The sequence below is a fragment of the Microtus pennsylvanicus genome, chromosome X (genome assembly GCF_037038515.1).
Source record: "Microtus pennsylvanicus isolate mMicPen1 chromosome X, mMicPen1.hap1, whole genome shotgun sequence".
In the NCBI taxonomy this organism is placed as follows: domain Eukaryota; kingdom Metazoa; phylum Chordata; class Mammalia; order Rodentia; family Cricetidae; genus Microtus; species Microtus pennsylvanicus.
Window position 1 is genome coordinate 27,126,845 of NC_134601.1, and position 27,408 is coordinate 27,154,252.

The following is a 27,408-nucleotide window of genomic DNA, read 5'->3' on the forward strand; positions in this document are numbered from 1 at the left end:
ATGGGGGTGAGGTGTGCTTCTACTACTGTTGACGGTGGACCAAAGCTTTCACATGCTACTGGATGAATGCCCTCCCCCTGGAAAATGGAAGTAGCATTACCACGTTCCTCCTAGACTCACTCTGAGAATCTATTTTAAAACTCAGCTAGCTTCCTTCAACCTTTCTCGGTTGGACTAACTTGAAACTTCATACATGTCCGCTGCCAAGTACTCAGGGAAGCTGAGGTATGTTTTCTTGGTTGGCCCAACTATCTCAGAAGCCGGATACATTCATTGCTAGTTTTCATAACTATTTAAAATCAGCCAATTTACTTCCTCAGCTAAAAGGTACTGCTTTCATTTTTTTTTTCTTCAAAGTACTTAGCCTGAGATTGGACAGTAATGAACATAATCAATTACTATGTCCTGCTCCTACAACAGTGCCTGAAACAGAATAGACATTAACTAAATGAGCTGAAGCGACTGGCTACCTCCCAGGGCTTCCATGAGCCACATTTTGCTGTTTAAGATCGTTTCATTTTCCTTGAAGTGGAACAAGAATGTTAGGCTGAGATGGAAGACCCCTCCCACTTGATCCTAGTCCCTGGTCTGCTCCAACACGGGAGATCAGAGTCTGGGAAGAGCATCGCTTAAGCTACTAAATTGCAAAGTCCGCCAAAAGGGGTGGAGTAATGAAAGCTGACGGGCGCTAGGCGGGAGGAAGTGGAGGAGAGAGCCAAAGGCTTAAGGCGGAGCCTTGGCTGAAGCGCCTGTCTGCGGCTGAGGCAAATCATCCAGCCATCCGAGGGCGCTGCGCTGGGATCCTTACAGACTCTATGGTAGCTGTCTCCCACGGCTCTGAGGAAGTGCACCCAGGCACCGCCTATAAACTTCCGTTGCTGGCCTTCCCTCTTTCTTTCTGTGCCGATATCGCACCCGCCAACATGGTATGATCGCGTATCGGGGTTTCGTAGTATCCAGCACAATCCTTGCAGCCGGCGTGGACAGTATTGTCCCAGATTGCGTCAAGGCTCTGTTAGGACCTCGATGTACCTAAGAAATCTAGCATTGCCGAGAGCGACACACAGGGAACGCAGGGAGCGAAGTTCTGGGCGGAGGAATTGAAGTGGTGGGGCGATTTAGCTGCGGGTGGATACAGTTTGGCGCGTGTGACTGAACCACCTTTTAAATCTACGTGGTGGTTGTGTTTTACTGAGTAGCTGTAGTTAGCTTCATCTGGATCCAGGGAGGGTGCTGGGTCATTGCGGTCCGGTAGCTGCACATTCTGAACACTTTACTTACTTTTTTTTTTTTAAAACTAGGTGAACGTTCCTAAGACCCGCCGTACATTCTGCAAGAAATGTGGCAAACACCAACCCCACAAAGTGACCCAGTACAAGAAGGGCAAAGATTCTTTGTATGCCCAGGGTAAGCTGCTTATATGTAATTTGATGATGGCTAGGGGATAGGGATGGGGAGTTGGTGGGAGATAAACGCCAGCTATGTAAAGCAAGCTGGTCCGGAATAAGCAATCCTACCTCAGCCTCTCAAGGGTTGGGGCTGTGCCTGTTTCCTGCATGTAAACTGGTTTTGATGTGACACTTGTGAGAAGTATTAACAAGTCCAGGCATTCCCCCCTCCAATTTAAACTTGAGACTTTTACTTGTGGCTGTTTTGACAAAGGATCTGTGTACAGCATACCATAACAAATAACTTTTTTCAGGAAAGCGGCGTTATGACAGGAAACAGAGTGGCTATGGTGGGCAGACTAAGCCTATTTTCCGCAAAAAGGTTAGTGATTCCCAACTGACATGTTTCTTTTTTTTTTTTTTTTTTTTTTTGGTTTTTCGAGACAGGGTTTCTCTGTGGTTTTGGAGCCTGTCCTGGAACTAGTTCTTGTAGACCAGGCTGGTCTCGAACTCACAGAGATCCGCCTGCCTCTGCCTCCCGAGTGCTGGGATTAAAGGCGTGCGCCACCACCGCCCGGCTTGACATGTTTCTTGATTATTGTGGTAAGGACCTTGGCATTTGCCATCTCTAGTCTACAAGCATTAGTAGAGTGTTCCAGCTAAGATATCCCCCTTAGCGGCAGGAATGTTTCCAAGGCAATGGAGCTGGGAGTCAACCCAGATCTGACTATAGTCTTGAGTATAGCATCTCACTTTAAAGAGGCAAAAATGAAGGAATGTGTCCTGCTTTCCTAAGAAGGGAATGATGTGTGTACCCAGCAAGATCGTTCATTCGTTTATTGTCATGTGTGACTCCTAAGCTCTTTGTTGCTGGAGGCTCAGTGGTAGAGTTTGAGGGCAACCCAGGTTCGATTCCCTGTATTGCCATGAAGGGCTCTCTGGCTTTCTCAGTCTCATGAAGTCTTACAGTGCATGTGTAGGCCTTCCACTGGCTGAATTCTAGATTCTTCTCCAGTTTCATGAAGTTCCTTCTTTAGGGAACCTGCATTTATTCATCTCTTTGTTCCTACTCTGCCAGCCTGGTTGTAGAAATTAAATGAGTTCTTTGGGTCCTGGAGTGGGTGTCGTGTAATGGGAATGCTTGTTTGTTTAAATGTTAAACCCATTTTGTACAGAAGAGGGAGGTGTTTCAGCTTTCAGACTGCAAACTAGCAACAAACCTATCACTAAATTAGTGTATTTTTAAAAGTTGATTATTAGCCAGGTGGTGGTGGTGCATGACTTTAATCCCAGCCCCCAGGAGGCAGAAGCAGGTGGGTCTATAGAAACCCTCTATTGAAAAAAAGTTGATTATTAGTGGGGAGTGGAACTGATTTTTTTAGGGCTAATTGAAGTCTTGAGAAAATTGGTGAATCCCAAAAGTTCTATTTCATATTTGCATAAATTTGGCTGGCTTTTATTTGACTTAACCACTAAAGAATACAAATAGCCTGAAAGGGTACAAATTTTAAAGTAGCTTTTTTCGGGGGTAGGGGGCGGCAATGTCATGTAGCCCAGGCTGGCCTCAAATTCCTGTGGTTGCAGCTTGTCTCCACCTCCAAAGTGCTGGGGGTGTGCACAACCAGATCCACCTTCAGTTTTCCTACTGTTTAGCGCAAAGTGATTGGCTTCTGGATCTTTTTTCTCTCCATACCTGAATACAGATTGTGGCAACCTAATTTTGTGAAGGATTTGACTTCATTTCTTTTGTAGGCAAAAACTACAAAGAAGATTGTGCTGAGACTGGAATGTGTGGAGCCCAACTGCAGATCTAAGAGGATGCTGGCTATTAAGAGATGCAAGCATTTTGAACTGGGTGGTGATAAGAAGAGAAAGGTACTCTCCTTTGAAATTGGCCTTACTTGTAGAGGAAACTGTTGTGAGCTTACTGTGCCACAGGGCATCCTCAACAGTAATTGTTCACAGCTGAAGAAACAAGTTCCATAGCCCACAGCTGAAATGCTTGGGACCAGTTTTTTGGGGGATTGGTTTTTCAATACAGAGTTTCTCTGTAGCTTTGGAATTTGTCCTGAACTTGCTGTGTAAACCAGGCTGGCCTCAGACACAGAGATCCCTCCTATCTCTGCCTACCGAGTTCTGGGATTAGAGGTGTGCACCACCACTGCCAGGAGGATGGTTTTTTTTGTTTGTTTTTTCGAGGCAGGGTTTCTCTGTGTAGGCCCAGCTGTCCTATAACTCCCTTTGTAGAGCAGGCGGGCCTCAAACTTAGATCTGCCTGCCCTTGCCTCTCGGGTGCTGGGATTAAAGGTGTACACTACCACCGCTTGGCAAGTATTTTATTTTTAGGTTTTGTTTTTCAGGTTTGTGAGCTTTTTATGTGCCTTACTAGCTGAAAATCTAACACTAGTATATCTGAATGGCTTAAGGATTTTAGTGTGTGGGCAACAGGGTCTCCTTAGAAATGTTTTGTGGTCTTGGATTGAAGCCAGGGTCATGGTAGGCAGGCACCCAACTACTAAGCTACGTACTGAGCCCATGGATAATGGAAGGTTCCTTAAAAACTACAAGCACACCACTTTGTTCTTCTGTTCTGTTTACAGGGCCAAGTGATCCAGTTCTAAGCTGACCTTGTTATGAAGACAATAAAATCATGAGCTTTCACTCAACCTCGTTTGATTGCAGTTGGTCTTTTGGGAGGGGGAAAAAACTGAAGCTGTCAAGAAATTCCCTCAGCTTGCTGGCTGAGTGCTACTTTAGGATTGAACCTTGTTGAGCTGGTGTGAAATGTGACTAGTCATTGGGATCCCACTTACAGCTTAAAATACACGAGTTACTGGTTATAAAATCCTAAATACTTTTATTTTAAGGTATAGGAGTCTTTTGCTACTTCTGGCGTATAGTGGGGCAATTTGGCACAGTTCTCCAGACAGCATAGTAGACTCCCAATACACATTACTTGCTTTAGATTATGTTCCTGTAAACACCTTGACTTATCCACATACCTTTTAGGTGAGACTGTTGAAGTGCCCCCCAACAAACCCACCTCTTGTGGGTGCTAGGAATTGGGTCCTCAGGAAGAGCAGCAAGTGCTCTCAATCTGCTGAGTTAGCTACTACAGCCCATGTCTGGGGTTTAAATTTTTTGGTGTGAATGTAGGGGGTCAGAAATCAGCTTTTGAAAGTTTCCTACTAAGGGTTCCAGGGTCAAACCCAGGTCATTAAGACTTCCTGAAAAAATTTATCTGCTACCTTTAGTATCTTAGGTGGGCGATTTTAATACCGTTTTTGTGGATTGAGAATATCGGGTATATATGCTTGCTCATCGTGTGGGCAACCTTGGTGGTCCTCCAGCCTTCTGAATGCTGTGGTTATGTGTATGCACAATTGCTTTGTGAGAGTATAGTTAAATGGATGGCACGGATTGGCACGTCTGCTAATTTGGTTGAAACTGCCTGAACAGTTTGTCAGGGCAGTCCATCATTTGGTTGTCTTTATTTGCAGTGCCTCCCAGTACTGGGATTAAAGGCATGCTACCACACCTGACCATCAACTGCCATCTTTCTACCGAGGAAGCTGATTTCATTTTTCCTTTGCAATAAACTGTAAGCAAATCATACCAAGTGACTCACCTAGTGGTCAGCGTGTGGTTGGCAAGTCTTTAAATCCGGGCTCTAGAGCTAGTGAAGTAATCAAGAACAATCCGTTATTCTGGTTCCTGAGGACCCTATACCCTTTTGACTTCCTGGGCATCATGCATGCATGTGGAACACATACATGAAGGCAAGACACTCAAACACAAAAAATAAATGTAGATTTTTTTCCCCTAAAATCCTGGCATTATGGATTCTTACTCAAATATGAACCAGAACACCTGAAGCATCTGTTAGCAGCGTCTGACACAAGAGTACCCGCTTTTGTTTCAAAAGCCTTTCCAAAAACTTACCAGGGCAAGTAGCTTTTAAAGGCCATGACTTTGGGATACTTTATTAAAGGGATCACAGGAAAGAGGCAGGGAGCGTTTTGTCTTAGTAACACTGGCCATTTAATGTACATCTCTGCCTTCAGACATAGTCTAGCCTAAGCAGAACAGTGCCTGAGGGATTTATTCGTGTTTTTAAGGTTAAAGTCCATTCATAGAAGCCTAGCCGTTCTTTCACAGGGAGGAGCTGCGTGATGATGCAACCAGGATTGCAGGCTATTCCTTGACCTAGAGAAGAAACCTGGATGGTGTAAGAACGAGGTCCGCCAATTTCCTGCAGGTTTCTCACAGCTACAGCCCAGGCTAAGTTTGAGAGTGGTTTTTCCCAAACCTCAATGTTGTCTTCCTGAAAAGTCAAGAAAAGAAGTGTAAGCATGTGGGGACCCCATTACTGGCCTTACTTGATATTCAGCCTTATTGTCAGAACTATCATAAACTTGGAGGAAAAATTAAGATCAGCCAGCAGGATGTTTTAGAAACTAAAAAGTAGCCAGGTGGTGGTGGTGCACGCCTTTTATCCCAGCACTCGGGATACAGAGGCAGATCTCTGAGTTCGAGGCCGGCCAGGACTACAGAGAAACCCTGTTTTGAAAAGCAAGCAAAAAAACCCACTGGGATCCTGAGCGCCTTTAATCCTCCCAACACTCAGGAGGCAAAGGTAGTGGGTCTCTGACTTGGAGGCCAGTCTGATCTACAGAGGGAGTTCCAGGACAGCCAGGGCTGCACAGAGAAACCCCATCTCGAAAAACCAAACAAAGGAAAAACTCAGTAATAGCTCTAATTACTCAGTTCGCAAATTCAAGGGAAAAACAACTAAAAAATAAGCCAATCATTTCTTCGTGTATCACAGTTAGGCTTAAGATAATTTGGTACTTGAGTATTAAAAGGCCATCATGAGATACTGCAAATGATAAACTTTAAGGCAGGATAGTATCTTCCTGGTCAGTTTTCTCCCAGGAAGTACTACTTACCTTTCTAAAACAGTACCCCTGCTTGCCCAAGGGGTCTTGGTTGATGGCGATTACATCCTCATTCTGAAGTAGAGCTTTGGCTTGAGAACTGATTTGTCGGAGATCATTGGACATGAGTAGAGGCGCTGCCATGATAGCCCAGAGGGCCATCTGAGTTACCTGCTGGTCCCAACTGAGGCCGAAGTTGCCAATCACTAACTAGAACAAACAGGAAAGGAATGAGGCAAGGGAAAATTCAAATGTTTGGTTTTTTTGTTGTTTTGGGGGCACAGAGATCCTTGTGTTCATATTGAAGCATTAAGGAAAACTGGAATGTTCAACACACAGGGCCTCTTCTCGAGGGAAGAGATAAAATACCTGCTTTCCTACCGGGAAAGCTGGGAGTGGATTTTAACAACTGGTGACTTTGTTACCTGTGGAGGCAGACCTCACCCCAATTCCCCAGAATGGTTATCCCAGACTCCTCCCTCCTAGACCATTACCCATCCTTAGAGAGGCATCAACAGAAACAAAGCTACCAGCTCTTGAATGAGGAGGGCTCAGATCTTTACCATGTCTGGGTCATTCCAACCCCCTGGTCCAGCGACGTCAACAATCTCTTTCTGGTTAGCTGTTGTCCAGGTCAAGATATTCTTTATGCTTTCCCAGGAATCATAAACATCATCATAATTTCTCCAGTGATTGCAATAATATTGGATATCTGTATAATTGGGCTATAAAAAGACAGAATTGGTTAACTTGTTATGAGATGCTAATGATCCAGTTTAAAGGAGGCACTGATGGCCTCTATAGTATACAGATCAAAAGTCTCCCCATAACAAATAACAAAGCCTGGAGTTCTAAATGTAAGGGAATTTCACTAGAAGATGTTCACTTCATATGTAGGCCATATAATTTTAAGTTCCTGTTTAAAGTGACTTTAATATTATTTATGCTGGCTATGCACTTTACTGCCTAGGTACTGCCTGGCATTATGAAAGAACTTTGTTTTTGACTGGAATCTGTAAACTAGCCTAAAGTGGGCATGTTTCTATTTTTGTAATAAAATAATTACAATGATCTAAATAAGTAGAAATAAGGCTTATAAAATTATATAGGATGCCATTAAACACGATAAAATCTGAATCCGAGACAAGTAATTTGTGGAATGAATCAGTTTATGTAGATATGTAGGTGTGATATCCAAGGGCTACAATGTTGAGGAAAAAGACTATCTAAAAATTTCAAGAAAATAATAGGGCCGGGCGGTGGTGGCGCACGCCTTTAATCCCAGCACTCGGGAGGCAGAGGCAGGCAGATCTCTGTGAGTTCAAGACCAGCCTGGTCTACAGAGCTAGTTCCAGGACAGGCTCCAAAGCCACAGAGAAACCCTGTCCAGAAAAAAAAAACCAACAACAAAAAAAAACAAACAAAGAAAAAAAAGAAAATAATAGGGATTGATTCAGTGAGAAAGACCTACCGTCCTGGATTTACACTCTAGTGGGGAGATGGACAAACAAGTAAACAATAAAGATACGCTCTTACAGGGAAACCAAGCAGCAAATGATGAGAGAGTAAATGGGCAGCAGACTATTTTAAAATGGAGAAGACTCAAGTTTGCAGCATCTGGTCAGATTTCAATGTTAAGTAGCCAACCCTTTTAAAATCTTGGTTGCAGGCTTGTCAGCAACTTTTCTGAAAAGACTTTATGTCAGCAACTTTTATGAAAAGACATAGACTTTTATGAAAATGTCTTTGTGTTGCCCAGTACCATGCACAGTGAATACACACCGACAAGGTAAATACAGTATGTGATGAACAGAAGGAAAAATAGCGCAGGGAGGGAAAGAGCTGTTGGGGGATGGAGAGGCGGGCAAGAGGCAGGTTAACGGAGCCTGATTGTATTCCAAGTGGAATGGAAGGAAAGCGGGGGGGGGGGGGTAGGGGGGGGAGTGTTTAAGGAGGGGGCTGATGGGATGCCCTTGACATTTCTCAGAAGGCAGTTCTGCTGCTGCTTGGAAAATGGTGGGGGCAGGGAAGCGAGCAGAAGTAGAGAGATCATCAGGCTGTCAGAGAGTGGCCTGGAATGCCAGTGTAGATGCGGTGGGGATGACAGATGTGAGTAATTCAAGATAGAATTTGGAGCAAACATTGGCAGGATTTTCTGGTGAACAGTGAAATAAAAGGGGAAAAAAAATCAAACACAGTTTTCTGGTTAGCAGAAGCTTCGGCTGTAATTATAAGCGTTCTGAAATTTAGATTCTGGGCTCACTAGCTCACCTTCTGAAAAGGTCTCATATAAAGAGGCCACTCACAGGAGTACACAATGCTTCTCCCAGTCCTGTTCAAGGCCAAGGACATGTACTTATAACCTGTGTGAGAAAACAATGGGTAAAATAAGGGAGAGAAGGAAATCCCCAGCTGGTGCTGAACATTTGAAGAAGCTCCAATCCATGTCTATATTGTAAAGCAGTGACAGGGACAGGCTACTCTCTGCTGGGATTGCAATGAGGAGGTGGTGCAGAGAGGATGCAGATAGAGGGAAAGGCAGGGGTAAAGCAGCAGGTAGGATTTAGTTAGAATTACTCATTATAATTCATTTTCAGAGTCCTTGAATCACAAGTGCACAATATATGCCATGGTTAGGCATGGATGAATTCCACATGTATGAATAAATGACCAGGATTATTTCTTTTAAGGCTCAGCTTCCCTGTGGCCCTCAAGTTCTTGTCTCTGTGGCTTGATCTTTCAGCTGATGTTAACCAAAAGTCTAAGAAATGATTATGGCTGTATTTCAGGAAGAAACCATACTATTTGGGCTGGTAAAATGGCTCAGCCAGTAAAGGTACTTGCAGGCAAACCTGATGACCTGAGTTTGATCCCTGGGACTCAAAAGGTTGGAGAGAACCAATTCCTGCAAGTTGTCGACACTCTGACTTCAACAGGCATCATAGCACACACCCCTACACAAAACAGTCAGTCACACACACACCATAATTTTGATTTTGTTGACTATAACATAATTTTAAAAATAAATGTAATGAAAAAAACATACCATCTGCCAAGGACGTCACGCTGTCACAGTGACAACCATCAAATTTTAGCAGATCTATACCCCAGTCAGCAAATGTCTGGGCATCAACGTCATAGTATCCAAAACTCCCAGGGAAACCTGCACAGGTTTTATTCCCAACATCTGCATAAATTCCTAGCTTCAATCCTTTGCTGTGGACCTGAAATGAGAAGAAAGATGAATCAGGAAGTAGTTTTCTAAAACAGGAGGGTAACTTACTAAGGCTAAGAGCAGAGAGCTGTGAGCTTTCCCCAAGGCTTGGGGGCTTCCCTAAACCACTCCAGTTTCTTAGCTGAGTTTGCTGGAAGCAGAGCACAAATCCTCCAGCTCTGCTAAGAGAGTTCTAACTATACATGGTGAACTGGAGCACAGAAGTGAGGAAAAGCTGTGACCACTTTAATATTCCTCATGGGATCCCACAGTCTCTTTCTAAAACTGGAACAAATTTATCTTTTTTTTTTAAGTTTTTCAAAACAGGGTTTCTCTGTGTAATAGCCCTGGCGTCCTGGAACTCTCTGTAGACCAGCCTTGCCTCAAACTCAGAGATGCACCTGCCTCTGCCTGCGGAGTGCTGGGATTAAAGGCATGCACCACCACTGCCTGACAACAGATTTATCTTGAGAAAGGCTAACTACATTTCAGTTAAGCCTCTCTGAATCTGGGTGAGCTTACTTAATGCAAGAATCCTGCTAAGTCATACCATTTCCTGACTTGATGTCTCCTTTCCAGTAGTTTTCCATCTACTGAACTCCCAGTATTTGCTCATTGGTTGTAGATTCTCATTTGTCCACGTGGATTGACCCTTTTTCCTATAGTCCTGAATAAAACCTACTTAATGACCCTTAGCTAACATCAGGCTTCTTCTGTCTTCAGTAGTCTCTGCAATGTTTGCTTTCATTTTTTAAAATTCATTAGTGGTATAACTGTGGTAGTCTGTCACGTTGCCATAGAGATAATACAAGCATGCTCGACACAACCAAGCTCTCCTTTTCTTCTAGAGAATTCAGTGGTTTCAGCAAAAAAAAAAGTTTCAACAAGACAGGCAGGCCTCAGGCTCAGGAACTATTGTGAAATGTGTATATGCTGATGTGATGATAATTCCATCAGGATAAACATAATGAACAGCTAACAGCAACCATTTTGAAGTAACACGTGGCCTGTTTCTCAATAAGCTTTTTTAAGTGCACACAGACCCATAAGAAAAGAAACATTCCACTCCAAACTCACATAATTAGCTAGGTGCTGGATCCCACTAGGAAAGCGCTGGGGATCTGCCTGAAGGCGGCCCTTTGAGTCCCTTTCAGGAGCCATCCAGCAGTCATCTATACAGAGGTATTCATAACCTGCGTCCTTCCAGCCATCAGAAACCATGAGCTCTGCCATCTGCATGAACAGCTGCTCGCTGAAAGAGAATTTCCAATAGTCATTCCAGTTCATGAGATGAAGGCCCACGGGCTCCCAGTGTAAGGCACCTTGGGATTTGGGTTTCTAAAAATGCAGTGATACTGTGGTAATAATTACAACCCATACGAGGTAAAATTAACTCTTTCCTGTTTCTCCTCTCCCTCACCGCCCATGATCTCTGCTCTAGGACTCACACAAGGGGTGGGGCCCTCAGTTCCATCCCTAACCACAAAAGAAATAAAACCTCCAAATAATTGAAATAAGAATGAGACATATGAAAAAAATTGCGAAGTTATTGTGGCTGAGAAGTTGTGGTGACACAGGTTTGAAATGCTGGCTGTTGAGGAAAATGAGGCAGGACGATTTGCAGGTCTAAGGCCTGCCTGGCTTATATCCAAATAGAGGAACCCCAACAGGGTAAGAGTCAGCAGAATAGACAGCTTCTGCACCAGCTTTCTCTGTGTACAGGGAAACAATCTCATTCACAATAGTAACAGAAATAAAAACAAACAGAAAAGGCCAAGCTATCTAGAGAGTATTATGTTTATCAACCATGTTAAAATTCTCATGCTCCTTAGTGGTTTGAATAAATGGAGAAACATTATCTTACTCTTGGCTCAGAAAACCTTGAACCCCAAACAGACTTTTGAAGGAATTTGGCAAAAGATTTGAAGAGCTCACCTAAAAGATGAAATGCTATAAAAGATGTGCTATAAAAGAAGGGAAGCTACTGCATGTAGCATGGCATTAGAACACAAAGATTACTGTTATTTGAAACTTCAGAAGGAGCTCCACCCATCTCATGCCATGAGTCTTGTAGCTTCCCCAGAGAATACAAGGTTTCACAATCACCTTCCTGTTTTTCTCTCTTGAGACAGGATTTTTGTGTAGCCTTGGCTGTCCTGGAACTAGCCTTGTAGACTGCTGACCTATATCTCCCAGAGATCCACTTGCTTCTGTATCTGATTAAAGGTGTGCACATTCCCACCAGGCTCACAATAAAAACTCAACTCGTGGTGGCACACGCCTTTAATTCGAGCACTTGGGAGAAGTAGGCAGGTGGATTATTGAGTTCAAGGCCAGCCTGGTTTATAAGAGCTAGTTCCAGGATAGCTAGGGCTGTTACACAGAGAAACCCTGTAATATAAGAATAAGAATAGGATGCACAAAAATTGAGGAATCCAAGTAGCTATTTACTGAGGACTGCAAAATAAATTATAGCATACAGATATCTCCATCTATCAAGGTACTATACTCTGCACATTTGAGGTTACATGTATCGTGCAGCATAGGATGGACTTGAACTTGTGATATTCCTGCTTCCACCTCCAGAGGAGTGGAATTTAAATGTGCACCAGCATTCTCACTTTACAAGATGATGGAAATCGAAAGCCATGGCTGTGCACATGCTAGGCAAACACTGTACCAACTGAGCTACATTCCCAGCCCAATTTATTTATTTATTTATTTTTTGGTTTTTCGAGACAGGGTTTCTCTGTATTTTTTGGAGCCTGTCCTGGAACTAGCTCTTGTAAACCAGGCTGGTCTCGAACTCAGAGATCCACCTGCCTCTGCCTCCCAAGTGCTGGGATTAAAGGCGTGCCCCACCACCGCCCGGCCACCCCAGCCCAATTTAAAAAACAATTAAATTGGGCATGATCTTGCATGCCTGTAACTCCAGCAAATAGGAAGTGGTAGCAAAAGACTAGCTTGATCCACATAGGATGACCATGTCCCCAAATCCAAAGGCAAGGAATCCGGCTTAGTAATAGAGCACTTTCCTAGCATGCGCAAGGCCCGCGGCCACGTCCCCAAATATCAAGAAAAACAAACAAGACTTAGTCTAAAAAGCCGGTTTCTTTTATGATGTCTGACCAACACCCTGATTTTATCTTTATAGGCATTCAGAGAAATAACTCGTGAACATAGAGAGGGTGTTGTGGCAGCTGCCTGTAGAGGCAGTTTTGCGCCACTGGGTGACCTTTTTATGTTTTCAATAATATTTTTAAAGAAACCACTCACTACCTAATACTTGGTGCTTAATCTTTTTGAAATCACAGATTCATTTAAGAATTTGAAGGAAGGGGGCCAGGCAGTGGTGGTGCATGCCTTTAATTCCAGCACTCAGGAGGCAGAGGCAGATGGATCTCGAGACCAGCCTGGTCTACAAATGCAAGTTCCAGGACAGGCTCCAAAGCTACAGAGAAATCCTGTCTCGAAAAACCAAAAAAGAAGAAAAAAAAAAGAAAAGAAAAAAATCTCTTCCCTAGAAAAATGCCCACAGATTTTTAAACTTACAATTCAGTTTTCTATACATGCCAGGATAAAGACATCTGTCTCATTTGCCTAATTGAGGAGGTCAGGGCAGGAATGGTGGTTGGTTTTTAGAATGGGTTTAACTGCAAGTTCATCTGTGTGAGATAACCGTTTTAAAGGTCTTTCTTTTTGAGACAGGGTTTCACTTTGCTGCCCTGGTTGACCTTGAACTCAGAGAGATTCGTCTGCCTCTGCCTCAGGAGTGCTGGGATTAGTCCTGTGCCACCTCGCTCAGCGATTTTACAGCTTTGTGTGTGTGTGTGTGTGTGTGTGTGTGAGAGCTCCTTGAGTTAAAAAAAAAAGATGCTAGTTTGCAAACTAGTATTGTAAACATCAGATAGCTTCAGCCAGGTCTCAACTCTCACCTTTGATGTGTAAAGTTCCTTCAGGTCAACTTTCCAGCCTGATGCCACACTCAAGGAAAAGGGGTTGAGGGACATCTCAGTGATCTCATGGTTTCTCTAACTCTCGCTTCAGTACAGCCAAAGAACCCGTGATCCAAAAAGAAAAAATGACATTGGTCTTAGTCATCCTCCTACCCATTCCAATTGTGCTTATGGCTAGCTCAAGGCTATCACTAAACAAAGGCAGAATACAAACCCAAAGTGTCTGCATTGAACCAAATTATATATGAAAAGCTCCCAGTGCAGAAAGAGAGGGAGCGGGAGCAAAGCAGTGGCTTGCTGGCTGTCTCTCATCTCGGGGCAGCTCACAGTTTAGGGGCAGTCCAGATCCCGGATGGATGTTTTGTTGGGGATAAAGAAGCAGCAACAGTAGGGGATCTACTCCTTCAGCTCAAATGTTCCCATTCCTTCTACCAAATACGCCCAAAGAAACACACGGAAAGAGAAATGGCCACTCAATATCTCATACCTGATGCAGGAATCAGGCTCTTCTTGGCAGTCGAGGTTGCACATGAACCGTTCCCAGTGCAGCCAGCCCATTGTAGGAGTACGTGCCAAGCCATTGTCCAGTGCTTTGGCCCCAAGAACGCCCAAAAAAACTAAAGCCAGGGGTGGAAGCGCAAGCTCACAGACCAGTCGCGGATCTCCGCTAAAAACCTCCATGGTCACAGGAATTCTTTAGTTCAGTTTCCTGCAGCTATCAGCTTTAAGTTTACCCTTGGGGCGGACCAATCATGGATGAACTATTTAATAATGACATCATCGTTTCTCAGGCAACTGGACAGTTAGCGCCAGCGGTAGACCAATGAACAATCACGTAAGACATACATTAACCAATAAGATTGGCGCTCTCTTTACCTTGGTCCACCCCATTTCCAAACCGGGAGGAAGTGCGGCACCTCAGTGATCCCGAGTTTAAGCCGAGAGTTGCTCACGTGACCGAGATCTCACATGACGTAGGCGCTCACGTGATCAACCGCTTACGTGAGCAGAAGTAGTTCTGGTCGTCGTCTATCGCCTCGCTATAGCTGTTTGAGGGAAGAAGGAGGAAAATCCCCCGGTCTCGTTGGAGGTTGGTGCGTGGGTGGGAACTGGGGACCCTGGGTGGTGATAAGGAAGAGCAGAGCGGAATCCGGGGTCGCCTCCGCCTTTTTCGTGCTCGGCTTCCCCCCCCTCCGCGTCCTCCCCCCTCCCCCTCCCCGAGTGTCGGGAAGCGGCCTGCGCAGCGCCTGGTGGGGAAATGGTGGACGGTCGTGCGGTCGTGACTGTGTGCGTGTTTTTGTGAATCGGTTCGTGTGGCCGGGTCTAGGGAACCTTTCCTCCTCTTCTCGCAAGAGGGACCCGTAAGGTGAAAAGCGTTTCAAAAACACGGCCCGGAGTTAGGAGAAAACCCCCAAAAAACATAATGAGACCCGCGGCCGGAGTACCGCTCCATCCATTCAGGCGCTCAACTGTTCAAATCGCCCGGTGGTCGCGAGGGGTCCCGGGTGAATTCCACCCTTAGAGTGTGAGCTGGGCTATTACTGCGTGCTCGAGAGGCGCCCAGTAAATGCGTTTACTTAATTATTTGAACGTTTGTTTTTCTGCTTAGAACGATCTACGCGTTGAATTTTGGTCATTCGAAAAGTAATATATTCGTTTAAAAGGGACACTTTCCAGCTCTTATTACTGTTACAAAAAGTGTGCTGTAACACAGGTACAAATACACAGATTCTTAACTCACAAATCCTGGTTACTACGTTAGGTAACAGAGTCCTGGTGGCCTTCTCAGGAAATGTAAGGAAGCAAAACCTCCCAGCCACAAGGGAGGACCTATTGAGGCAGAGTGCTGTAGAAATCACCGTCGTCCCTGGGATGTTTTGTCAAATTATTCTTTCAGCAGACCGTTAGGCATGCATAAAAAAAGAATGGGAAAAACGCATAGACTCCATAGCCGCTGCTAACATGTGAGGTCCAGTCGCCATCAGCGCACACAAAAAGGTTTTAAAATTTTTTTGGTCGTATTTCCCATGCTTGTTTTTTTTTTTTTTCTAAGATTACGTTTGTTCCAATACAGTGAGCTTAAAGGATTAAGACTACGAAAGTGTATAGTATTAAAGTGAAAAGCCACCTCTGCTGCCTTGCCCTCCATTTGGTCCCCAAATTTATCTTATACGAAGTTCCTTTCAGATCATCTCTCACACGTTTATACACTGTGTTTTATGCTTGTATTGTAATAGGAGTAGGATTATACTGTATATATTCATTCATTCAATGTATTTTGGAAATCTTTCTAGGTAAGCGCAAACGTCTTTCATAAGTGGTTGCATAGAAATCCGTATAAAGGTAGAAATAGAATTTATCCGTCTCTGTTGAAGGCTATTGAGTTTTCTCATTTTCTGCCATTACAGTTGCTGCAGCAAACATTCTTAAGTATTTCTGTCGAGCAGATTCCTGGAAGAAACTCTAGCAGGGTCAAAGGGTATGTGAATTTTTACTTTAACATAATTGAGGTTATAAAATGGCTTTGGTCTTGACTCATTTAAAATTTTTATAACTTTATATTAATTGTATAATGGTCCACTTTTCTCCCTAAAATGCCTTTCCAGCAATAAGTCCTGCTGTTAATTTTAGATAATTCCTTAAGGCACATACCTGAAGTGGATTGATTTTCTTTCAGAAGGTGTGGTAAATACTGTGAAAATATTTTTCCAGAATAGTTAGCAGTTTTTATCCTTCTAGAGAACTCTAGTTGTAAATAATGTTGACTTATTGTCACAGTTTAATCTCCACTGTTTTTGATTGGTGTTAAAAATGTTTATTTTACTTAAATTTCATTTCCAGTGATTGAAGTTTGAAGCTTTCCCAGACATTTTCCCTATATACTCCTTTTCTGCTTTATTTAAATTTTTTGAAGTTATGATTACATCATTTTCCTCCCTTCACACCCTCCTATGTTTAAATACCTCCCCATTTTCCTCTCTTTCAAATTTGTGGCCTCTTTTTCTGAGTTGTTACTTGGCGGCGTGTGTGCATGTTCCTGAATATCCAACTCCAGCCTGCTCAGCCTAGTGTATGGGTTTTCAGGACTGACCATTGGGTGTTAGCATGTTTTGACTAATTAGTGTGTTCTTCCCACTTCTCCCACTCATTATTTCTTAGTTGCCTGCAGTCCTATATCTTCTTTTGTTGTTTGTTTTGGGATAGGGTCTCACCCTGCAGGCCTGGCTTTCGGGGAGCTTACTAAGCAGATCACGTTGTCCTTGAACTCACAGAAATCCACCTGCCTCTGCTTCCTGAATACCACCACACCTATCAACTCTTAATATCCATAATCTTTTTTTTTATCAATTCCTACAGATTCCACTTTTTTATTTAGGCAGATAGCATTTTTCCCCTTACCTCTTTGCTGCTGTTTAAATGGATCTCTTGACACATCTCTAAGAGGTCATTTTTTAATTTGCTCTTTTCACCTAGCCCCCCGGTCTTCTGTTTGAAGGCTCCAGTTGCCTGGGCGATAAGTCTGAAAGGGCTATAGTGACATCACTCCTGTTTAAAATCCATAAAAGGTGCTATATATATATTCCCTTCTCCACACCCAGCGTCAGAGCAGTAATGTCCCAATGTCTTAAGGTTTGGGGGAGGTATATGTCACACAGTGGTGTGAATACTGAATCATCATGCTTGTGAACCAGAGTCTAGCCTCCTTGTATTAAATAGAACCCTCAGGATCTTACCTCTTTCTTGACAGCCCTGTCTTTTGATTTCTGTCTCCTTCCATTTTGTTCTCTATTAAAATTTTTTTTATAAATTGTTTCTGGATCCCTGAATAGGATCAGGATCGTTTGATTCAATTAACCATTCTGCCTCCAATTGTTAACACTTCATCAACCGATCCTCCTTTATTCTGTGTATTTGTACTTACCTTTGGTAAAGGCATACAGTTCTCCTTTAGGACTGTAAGCCCTTTCTGGGCTCGTTGATTATTATGCATCAGAACTGAGTATTGGTCCTAGCATCTAAAAGATGCTTGAATATGTAAATTCCCATTAATGTTTTTTCTCTTAGGCTTTAATAGTTCTGTATTTTATTGATTTGCATGCATTGTTTATATTCTTAGGATATTAATGGCCTTGTATCTTATTAGTTTTGTTTGTTTTTTGATTTAAAGAAAATTTTATTTGTATATAATGAGATATAGTTTTATTTGTTACCTTTAATTTTAATTTTCTCTCTATGGTGTTACTGCATTGGGTCAGTGCAGAAAATTTAGAATATTCAAAAAAGTACTAAGATATTCCATGTATATATTCATGGAAGCAAGTCTTATAGTACTGCTACCAAGAAATAATCACTATTCATTATACTGGATATATGCATATAGAAATGGAATAAGAAATTGTTAATTGAATGAATTAATAGTTTTATGCAGTCTTTTTGTCCGTGTGGCTATCTTTTGAAGTTACTGATGTGAGCTTCTATAACAGTTTTGTTTTCTCTTAGTATATTGTGTACAATTTTTCATGACAATACTTTTCTAATTTTTTTTAAAGCCACATTGAAATTGTGTTGAACCAAGCTTGCCACCAAGAGCCCAACAGTCACCATGATGCTGAGCACAGAGGGCCGGGAGGGGTTCGTGGTGAAGGTCAGGGGCCTCCCCTGGTCCTGCTCAGCCGAGGAAGTGATGCGCTTCTTCTCTGATTGCAAAATCCAGAATGGCACATCAGGTGTTCGTTTCATCTACACCAGAGAAGGCAGACCAAGTGGTGAAGCGTTTGTCGAACTTGAATCTGAAGATGAAGTGAAATTGGCTTTAAAGAAAGACAGAGAAACCATGGGACACAGATATGTTGAAGTATTCAAGTCCAACAGTGTTGAAATGGATTGGGTGTTAAAGCATACAGGTCCGAATAGTCCTGATACTGCCAATGATGGCTTTGTACGGCTTAGAGGACTCCCATTTGGCTGTAGCAAGGAAGAAATTGTTCAGTTCTTTTCGGGGCTGGAAATTGTGCCAAATGGGATGACACTGCCGGTGGACTTTCAGGGGCGCAGCACAGGGGAGGCCTTTGTGCAGTTTGCTTCACAGGAGATAGCTGAAAAGGCCTTAAAGAAACACAAGGAAAGAATAGGGCACAGGTACATTGAGATCTTCAAGAGTAGCAGAGCTGAAGTCCGGACCCACTATGATCCGCCTCGAAAGCTCATGACTATGCAGCGCCCGGGTCCTTATGATAGGCCAGGGGCAGGAAGAGGGTATAATAGCATTGGCAGAGGAGCTGGGTTCGAAAGAATGAGGCGGGGTGCCTATGGTGGAGGGTACGGAGGCTATGATGACTATGGAGGGTATAATGACGGGTATGGCTTTGGGTCTGATAGATTTGGAAGAGACCTAAACTACTGTTTCTCAGGAATGTCTGATCATAGATACGGAGATGGTGGGTCCAGTTTCCAGAGCACCACGGGGCACTGTGTACACATGAGGGGCTTACCATACAGAGCCACTGAGAATGATATTTACAATTTCTTCTCACCTCTCAATCCCATGAGAGTACACATTGAAATAGGACCTGACGGCAGAGTTACAGGCGAGGCAGATGTTGAGTTTGCTACTCATGAAGATGCCGTGGCAGCTATGGCAAAAGATAAAGCTAATATGCAGCACAGATATGTGGAGCTCTTCTTGAATTCTACTGCAGGGACAAGCGGAGGAGCTTACGATCATAGCTACGTAGAGCTCTTTCTGAATTCTACAGCAGGGGCAAGCGGTGGTGCTTATGGTAGCCAGATGATGGGAGGGATGGGTTTATCCAACCAGTCTAGTTATGGAGGTCCTGCCAGCCAGCAGCTGAGTGGTGGGTATGGTGGTGGGTATGGAGGTCAGAGCAGTATGAGTGGATATGACCAAGTTCTTCAGGAAAACTCGAGTGACTATCAGTCAAACCTTGCTTAGGGAGAGAAGGAACATCAAACAGCTCCAGGAATAACAGCTGTGCATTTATAGGAACTGGATAGAGTAGGAAGGATGTCCAGCATATCCAGTATGCTCGGTAAATGGGTAATACAATTGCTTCTGATCACTATTGGTCAGCTTCTTTCTTTCCTTTTTCTCCTTTTTTTTTTAAGAACAAAATTTAAGTTTAATAGTTTTGCATTACAAGCTTGTGATTCATGCTTACTGTAAAGTGAAAGTTAAGATTGTTTTCAAACTTTAAGCTCAGCAGTTTTGAACACTGAAATATTCATCTAGGACGTAATAACAAGTTCAGTATTGACCATAACTGTTAAATCCACTTTCAGCTTTCCTCAAGTTAGTTATGTTGTAGGAGTGTATTTAAGCAGTAAGCATATTTAGGTTTAAAGCAGTTTCACTTATGTTAAATGTTGCTCTTATACCACAATACATCAGAAACTTCAGATGCATGTTGAGAAACATGCTTTTCTGTAAAAATCAAATATAGGAGCTGTGTCTATGATTCAAAGTGACAACATTTGGCATGTTTGTTAATTCTAGCTTTTTGGTTTAATATCCTGTAAGGCACGTGAGTGTACACTTTCACTTTTTTTTTTAAAAAAAAGATCTGGGACAATTTTGAGATGTGATACCAATACTTTAGGAGTTTGGTCATGTTGTTTGTATGGAATTCTGAGGCTTTGGTTTAAATCTTACCTTGTATTGTGAATTCCATTTAGATGTATTGTACTAAGTGAAACTTGTTAAATAAATCTTCCTTTTAAAAACTGGAAAAATCTTGAGTAGTTTGATTTTTTTTTTTTTTTAAATTATGTTCTATTATATGGGCACACAGTAACTTTTAAAGTTCTCTGTAGTTTAAATGTAAATTTTCAGTTTTCTTTTTGAGACAGGGTCTCAAATATTCCAGGCTGTGAATGACATTTAAATTTTGATGTTTTGGGTTTTTCAAGACAGGAGTTTCTCAGTAGCTATGGAGCCAGTTTTGAATCTTGCTCTATAAAACCAGGCTGGCCTTGAACTTACAGAGATCTGCCTGCCTCTACTTCCTGAGCGCTGGGATTAAATGTGTTCACCGCGGCAACTTTAACATTTTGATCCTCCTGCCTCTAGCTCCTAAGTACTGGAATTTTGGTCATGTGTCACTTTGCAGTGCTGGGGAGCAAGCCCGGGGCTTCCTGCATACACGACAAGCACTCTACTAGCAGGGCTACATCCAAATCCCTGTTAGTTGGATTTGTGTTGGATTTGTGCGTGTTCAAGTTCACCATAAAAACATTGGGTACCCTGTTTTATTGCTCTCAATTGTCTCACTGAGCCTGCAGCTAGACTGGCAGCCAGTAAGTTCCAGTGATCCTCCTGTCTCTGCTGATGGCCACACTGAGGTTACATGTGTGGATGACTACGACTGGTTTTTTTACATGGATGCTGGAGATGTGAACTTCGGTCTTCCATGTTTGCACAACAAGCATTACATATTAAGCTGTCTCTAGCCCTGCAATTTTATTTTTCGATTTTTTTTCTTTCCATCTTTTTATGAGACAGGTTTCTTTGTGTGGCCTTGGCTGTCTGGGAGCTTACTTTGTAAACGAGGCTGACCTTGAACTCAGAGTTCTGCCTGCCTCTGCCTCCTGAGTACTGCGGTTAAAGGTTGTGCACCACCACTGCTTGATGATAAAAACCTTCAAATACCCTTTATGGTTTGCAGACGATCTAAAGTATGTAAGCCACTGGTTCTCTGACACTGCATTAGTGTCATTGGAACATGTTTAAAGACTCATTGCTGGACCCCATCCTGGGAAGGTTCTGAGATATTGTGCTGAGATTACTCGAGGCCACGTTTTGAGACAGCTCACCATTCTCCCACTGCTAAAGTCTAATCCTAAAAGGAACTGGTTTTGATTTTGTTTTTTTCGAGACTGTTTCTCTGTGGCTTTGGTGCCTGTCCTGGAACTAGCTGGCCTCGAACTCACAGAGATACACCTGCCTCTTCTGGGATTAAAGGCCTGCGCCACCACAGCCCCACCCGACTCTAAAAGGAACTGTTAAGAGATAGCTTTATGATACCAGTTTTCTCCCCACTTTTAGCGCAAGTAGTTCAACATTTCTTTTGAAGTGCAAGCCACAGTTGATTGTTTACCTTAGCTTGCACCTCAGGGGAGTATTTTGAGCACCTGTGGCCCTTCTGCTCCGGTATCTTACACATCTGTTTCCCGGTGGGTAGCTGTTTCACCTCTCACTGATCTTTAGTCCTGGATTCCCTCAGATCAGTAACAGCTGCACAGGAACTACCTATTTCTGGATAGCTAGCTGCCCAGAAACTAGATCTTTGAGTTGCCTATTCTTTAACGTCTATAGAAATATCTGGCCTGGGTCTGAAAAAGCATGGGACAAATCCGGACTAGCTGAACATAGAGGACAATGAGGAATACTGAGAACTCAAGAACAATCGCAGTGGGTTTTTGATCCTACTGCACGTACTGGCTTTGGGGGAGCCTAGGCAGTTTGGATGCTCATCTTAGGAGACCTGGATAGAGGTGGGCGGTCCTTGGGCTTCCCACAGGTCAGGGAACCCTTATTGCTCTTAGAGCAGATGAGGGAGGGTGACGTGATCGGGGGAGGGGGAGGGAAATGGGAGGCGGTTGCGGGGAGGAGGCAGAAATCCTTAATAAATAAATAAATTAAAAAAAAAGATAATAAAAAAAACATAAATTCCTTAAGAAAAAAAAAAGAAATATCCGGTGGTATACAGGTATACAGATTTGGATGCAGATACCAAATTTATATTAATTGGTCCTGTATTTAGGGATACTTTATTAAGCATTGTTTCTGAAAATTAAAAAAAAAAGATGGCCGTGAGATTTGAGATTCGCTGATGGATTCTAATTTATATTTTTGGTTGTTTTTTTTTTTTAAATTATTTCTCATTTCTATTACAATTGACAGGAAAGTAGGAAATCCATTTGACTCCTATGCCATTGTGCCATAACGGATTGGAATGATTGCCCTTTTCTCCTGAGCTCATTTGGAACCCTTTCTGAGAGGAGTAAATAAATTCAAAGCGTTTTTGCTCTCCACATTGCTGAGTAATTTTTCCAGAAGTTTCTCTCAGTATGAGTGAAAAAGCTCCAGTTAGCCACTAGATGTCACCAAGTCCCAGAAAAGGAGAGCTGAATCCTGGCTTGCTAGAATGCCCTTCGCTCCATTGAATTGGGGCCAGCAAGGGGGCTCAGCGGGTAAAGGTGCTTCCTGCCATCCCTCATCAGAGTTTGACACCTGGGGACCCACCCCAGAGAGAACAGAGCCCAGCAAGTTGTCCTCTGCCCATATGGTGTGTCTCCTACCACAATAAATTCGTTAAAAAAATCAGGCTCTATAGAACAGGCAAAGGAAAAAATGGAGGATTTCAGCGGCCAGTATTAGAGGTAGCAAAGAGACTGCAGTACCTGTCAGGGCATCAACACCAATCCCTGGGTACTGCACACATCTGTAGGCACACCCCACCGCCGCTGGTGACCCACCACAAAGGTTACCCAGGGGAGGATTGGAAGAGGTAAAGAGGATGTCCCACTCCATTGGGTCGAGGTACCTGGTAATATTAGCGAAAAGTTGTCAGCTACAATAATCATGGCCTGAAACTGTTCCCACAATAGCTTGTGTCAGTGACCTGGTGTGGTTTGTGCAGCAGCAGCGACATGATCTCAGGCTTCCTTGGGAATGCAATGTTTCACCCCAGATGGATTGAAGTGATTGGGAAAGTCAGGGAGTGAGTCCCAACAAGCTGTCTTTTAACAAGTACATAATGTGTTCTGCTAATGTGCTTATTTATGTATGTGTGTGGGTTCCGTAACTCATCAATTCATTCATTCCTTCCAGAATTCATTCATCTGACCTTAAAATGGGTATCCAAATATAGACAATCATATGTAGCCCTCTAAGACTGTTGACTCATCCCCCCAGCAAAACAATAAGAAAATGTGATGCCAAATTCATTTGCAAATGAAACACCTTTTTTTTGGTTTTTTGAGACAGGGTTTCTCTGTGGCTTTGGAGCCTGTCCTGGAACTCCCTTGGTAGACCACGCTGGTCTCGAACTCAGAGATCCGCCTGTCTCTGCCTCCCAAGTGCTGGGATTACAGGGAAACACCCTTTCCATCAAGAGGATTTCTCGTGCTTTCAGTAAAAATGAGATTTCCCCCCACTCAAGATGGGCCTTGAGAGCTATTGGCAGTTGGTGAAGGAGTGAAATCCATTTGCTTGCCCAGTACCAGGCTGAGTATCATGAGAGCCCTTTTACAACCCGCTCCCACCTTGACTGCAAAGCAGCCCTGTGACTACACAGCAGAATGGCCGTGGGGTCACCAGGTCTCCACAGAGGAGGTGAGAGTTTAGGTCGGACCTGTCTTGAAACCAGACTCCCACCTTCCGCAACACTGGCCCGGACAGACGTTCACAGATCACACACACTATAGCCCTCTGATGGAAGTTAGGTTTCTGGAAGAAGAGGTCGGTACTGAGTGGCAACAGCTGAGAGTTAATGGTGTCTTCTTAACATATTATCCCTTTTCTTTCCCTCCTTTCTTTTCTGAACATTAAAAAAATGATGCATATGGGTAGGTATCTCACCTGCATGTTTATCTGTGCACCACTGTGTGTGTGGGACCAGTGGAAGCTTGAAGAGGGGAACTAGAATGAGCCACCCTATAAGTGCTGGGAGTACTCTAGGAGTAGCCAGTGCCTTTAATCTACAGCCTGCTTTTTCTACCCCACCCCAGGCTTGAGGACAGTTTAATTAATCTAAAAGAAAGATCTCAGGGCAGCAAACTGTAAATCTTGGTAGCTGCCTGGAGGCAGAAGATAGAGGAAAGAAAAAAGAAAGCCATGCTCTTCAGGTTAGAGAAAGAGTGAAGTGCAGAGTGTTAGGGAATGCATGCTTAGAAACAAAATAAAGCAAAGGAAAATTGGAACCTTTTGCTGGGTGGTGGTGGCTCACGCCTTTAATCCCAGTACTCAAGAGGCAGAGGCAGACAGATCTCTGGGAGTTTGAGGCCAGCCTGGTCTACACGAGCTAGTTCTGGCACAGGCACCAAAGCCACAGAGAAACCCTGTCTCAAAAATAAATTGGAACGTTTTTGAAAAGCGAGCAGATTAACTGCTGCTCCATTAAGTGTCCAATTTATTATTATCTCTCTCTCTCTCTCTCTCTCTCTCTCTCTCTCTCTCTCTCTCTCTCTCTCTCTCTCTCTCTCTCTCTTTCAAGACAGGGTTTCTCTGTGTAGCCCTAGCTGTCCTGGAACTTGCTCTGTAGACCAAACTGGCCTCTACCTCCCAAATGCTGCGATTAAAGGTGTGTGCCCCCAGCACCTGATTCCATTTATCTATTTCTAATGTGCTATTTGACCAACTCTTTGTTTTGTTTTTCGAGACAGGGTTTCTCTGTGTAGCTTTGAAGCCTATCCTGGCACTAGCTCTTGTAGACCATGCTGGCATAGAACTCACGGAGATCTGCCTGCCTCTGCCTCCGGAGTGCTGAGATTAAAGGCCCAGTTCCACCTTTTTTTGAGATAGGGTTTCTCTGTAGCTTTGGAGTCTATCCTGGAACTAGGTCTGTAGACCAGGCTGGACTTGCACCCACCGAGATCCGCTTTCCTGCTTACCTCTACCTCCTGAGTGCTGGGATTAAAGGTGTGTGCCACCAGTGCCTGACTTTGACCAACTCTTGTTTGTTTGTTTGTTTTGATTTTTCGAGACAGGGTTTCTCTGCAGCTTTGGAGCCTATCCTGGAACAAGCTCTTGTAGACCAGGCAGGCCTCAAACTCAGAGATCTGCCTCCCGAGTGCTGGGATTAAAGGCCTGCACCACCACTGCCTGGCTTTGACCAACTCTTATCTGTTATTCCTATCTTTCTTTCATTTATATATTTGTTTGTTTACAAGTTGAGGGAAGCCCAGGATTGAACCTTGCCTATGTCAGACACTAGCATCCCTAACCCTTTTTTAGAAGGTCTAATTGAACATTGCCAGAATCTTTCCCAAAATCCTTTTTACCCTCCTTCCTCTTTCTGCTATCCTTTGTACTTGATCTGCTTCTCCTATCCACGATGCCATTAGGTTTCCTTGCCATTCCGAACTCTTTGGAGATGAGGAAACTGAGTTTCAGAAAGTCAACTATCTTGAGGAAAGAAACTGGTGCTGAAGGGAAGCAGGAAATAATGGGGGTCGGGGAGTGAAGGACATGTCTGGGATCCTCGTGGGATTGTGTAGCCATTCCCGGGAACCTGTGGGTGAGGGCATCTGTGAGCAAGCAGCGCTGGAACCTCTCTCAGTCTGCAAGCTGGTTCTCACTCCGGAGCTCACAGTAAGGGGGATGGGAGTGGGGGCTGGGGCTCAGGAGGTTGGGGAGAATTTGGCCCCGAATCCATCTGTTCCTCTCCAGATTTCCGGAGGCCCTTAAACAACCCGCTCCCCCCAGCATCTTCCAATTCAGGGACAGGAGTTGGGCAGAGGCTGCCAGGAAATGGCGGCTAGAGCCTGGGGGGGGGGGGTGGGATGGGGTGGGGTGGCACCGGGTTACCGAAGCAAATGGGGGAGTGGTCAAGAGTGATGAATGGCGGACGCGGCAAGGAAAGGAAGACGCGGAAGGTGTCTGCAGAGCTGAGAGAGGGATAAATACCACCTTTGTTAGCCAGGCATCTGGAAAGTCTGAGCTGTCTCTCCCACCCTCTCAGACCTCTCCCTCCGCTTTTGGTCCTACCGAGCAAGGTGGGAAGGCTGGCATAGGCAAAGATAAGGAAGTCTGGACAGCCACCCCACTGCCAATAAGTGATCCCCTCCAGCCAAGGTTGTCAGAAGCTCGATAGTCTCCTCCCACCCCCAATCGGGGACTCTGCTTCGAGGGCAGCTTCACGAGCCTGTGGGAAGGGCCCTGCAGCACCTCTAGAAGGTGTCACGTTACCCTACACAGTACTCCTGGCTTGGCGTGCAGAAAGCGGCAGGATACGAGTTTATTTTCAATTGAGTGTTGATCCAACTTTTATGGCTTGTGATTAATCTTTTTCCTTCTGTTCTTGAATCTCTCCTATCGATGATGGGATCAAGGACAAACAGCTCACCAACTGTCACAACACCATATTGGAACTTTTAAAAGTTCTGAAAACACGCTAGTTGTTTTCTTTCTCTACCCATAGCACTTTCCTTTTTTTTTGTAGTGAATCTCTAAAAATGTTTTTACCACTTTTGTTGAGCCTCCTCTCCCTAGTTTACACTTACTTGTTCTCCTTTTGCTTTGTTTTGTGTGAACTGTGGAGGCCCACTTGATCTGCTGCCTTCAACTTCCAAGTGCTGAGGCTTCAGGCCTGCGCTACCATGCAGAGATAGTTCATGCTGGTTTCTAGTCTCTAAATGTTTTTGAGCAAAAAACCGGAACGAGTAATATTTATCATTCTCCAATTTTTCTACGTGTGCTTTTTGTTTTTAAATATCTCTTCTGTGGTGTCAGGGCTAGCACCTAGGGCTTGGCACAGTTCATGTGGGGTTGTCGTTTATTCATTTGGTTGTTGTTATTATCATATTATTATTGTTATTATTATTATTTTGGCTGAGCTACCATAGGCCATTCTTTTTAATCATTAAATGTGACGACTTCCAAAAACTGCCTGGCAGGTAGAGACTGAGGAATGGTTACAAATGGACATGAAGCAGCTGGGTGATGGTGGCGCACGCCTTTAATCCCAGCACTTGGGAGGCAGAGGCAGGCAGATCTCTGTGAGTTCGAGACCAGCCTGGTCTACAGAGCTAGTTCCAGGACAGGCTCCAAAGCCACAGAGAAACCCTGTCTCGAAAAACCAAAAAAAAAAAAAAAAAAACAACAACAAACAAACAAAAAAACAACCAAAAACAAATGGACATTTTAAGAATGTCCGAAATGTCTATTGTAGTGA

At 43.7% G+C, this 27,408-nt stretch overlaps 3 protein-coding genes and 1 pseudogene across 5 annotated transcripts; 2 read left to right on the forward strand and 2 right to left on the reverse strand.

Moving 5' to 3' along the window:
* The first annotated feature begins 788 nt into the window (after positions 1 to 788).
* Rpl36a (ribosomal protein L36a) lies at positions 789 to 4,049 on the forward strand. The gene is made up of 5 exons (XM_075958921.1): positions 789 to 926; positions 1,302 to 1,407; positions 1,703 to 1,770; positions 3,141 to 3,263; positions 3,989 to 4,049. Exons 1-5 carry the CDS (start codon positions 816 to 818, stop codon positions 4,007 to 4,009), a joined length of 429 nt encoding a protein of 142 aa, XP_075815036.1. The 5' UTR covers positions 789 to 815; the 3' UTR covers positions 4,010 to 4,049.
* A 1,294-nt stretch (positions 4,050 to 5,343) lies between these two features.
* Gla (galactosidase alpha) lies at positions 5,344 to 14,400 on the reverse strand. Of its 2 annotated transcripts, none has more exons than XM_075958918.1 (7): positions 13,983 to 14,400; positions 10,617 to 10,791; positions 9,372 to 9,549; positions 8,597 to 8,688; positions 6,889 to 7,050; positions 6,338 to 6,535; positions 5,344 to 5,712 (listed from the first exon to the last, which is right to left on the reverse strand). In XM_075958918.1, the coding sequence occupies exons 1-7, from the start codon at positions 14,174 to 14,176 to the stop codon at positions 5,449 to 5,451; spliced, it is 1,263 nt and encodes a 420-aa protein (XP_075815033.1). In that variant the 5' UTR covers positions 14,177 to 14,400; the 3' UTR covers positions 5,344 to 5,448. The 2 variants fall into 2 exon arrangements, with proteins under 2 accessions (XP_075815033.1, XP_075815034.1); XM_075958919.1 differs by lacking the exon at positions 13,983 to 14,400 and adding an exon at positions 13,475 to 13,581.
* On the forward strand, positions 14,375 to 20,245 carry Hnrnph2 (heterogeneous nuclear ribonucleoprotein H2). 2 transcript variants are annotated; one of them, XM_075958916.1, is made up of 3 exons: positions 14,375 to 14,585; positions 15,904 to 15,974; positions 18,046 to 20,245. In XM_075958916.1, exon 3 carries the CDS (start codon positions 18,099 to 18,101, stop codon positions 19,446 to 19,448), a length of 1,350 nt encoding a protein of 449 aa, XP_075815031.1. In that variant the 5' UTR covers positions 14,375 to 14,585; positions 15,904 to 15,974; positions 18,046 to 18,098; the 3' UTR covers positions 19,449 to 20,245. The 2 variants fall into 2 exon arrangements, with proteins under 2 accessions (XP_075815031.1, XP_075815032.1); XM_075958917.1 differs by having other exon boundaries at positions 14,478 to 14,593; positions 15,913 to 15,974.
* On the reverse strand, positions 17,095 to 17,190 carry LOC142841904 (small nucleolar RNA U13; annotated as a pseudogene).
* Positions 20,246 to 27,408: the final 7,163 nt, after the last annotated feature.

Bases quoted from the DNA above. Each gene is read 5' to 3' on its own strand.
- Rpl36a (XM_075958921.1), top strand. From the start codon at position 816: ATGGTAGCTGTCTCCCACGGCTCTGAGGAAGTGCACCCAGGCACCGCC. The intron at 1,408-1,702 runs GTAAGCTGCTTA...AACTTTTTTCAG, and splicing joins AGATTCTTTGTATGCCCAGG to GAAAGCGGCGTTATGACAGG. The intron at 3,264-3,988 runs GTACTCTCCTTT...TTCTGTTTACAG, and splicing joins GTGGTGATAAGAAGAGAAAG to GGCCAAGTGATCCAGTTCTA.
- Gla (XM_075958918.1), bottom strand. From the start codon at position 14,176: ATGGAGGTTTTTAGCGGAGATCCGCGACTGGTCTGTGAGCTTGCGCTT. The intron at 10,792-13,982 runs GTATGAGATATT...ATTCTCTTTCAG, and splicing joins GAGCCTGATTCCTGCATCAG to CGAGCAGCTGTTCATGCAGA. The intron at 8,689-9,371 runs GTATGTTTTTTT...TTTCTCACACAG, and splicing joins CGTGACGTCCTTGGCAGATG to GTTATAAGTACATGTCCTTG.
- Hnrnph2 (XM_075958916.1), top strand. From the start codon at position 18,099: ATGATGCTGAGCACAGAGGGCCGGGAGGGGTTCGTGGTGAAGGTCAGG.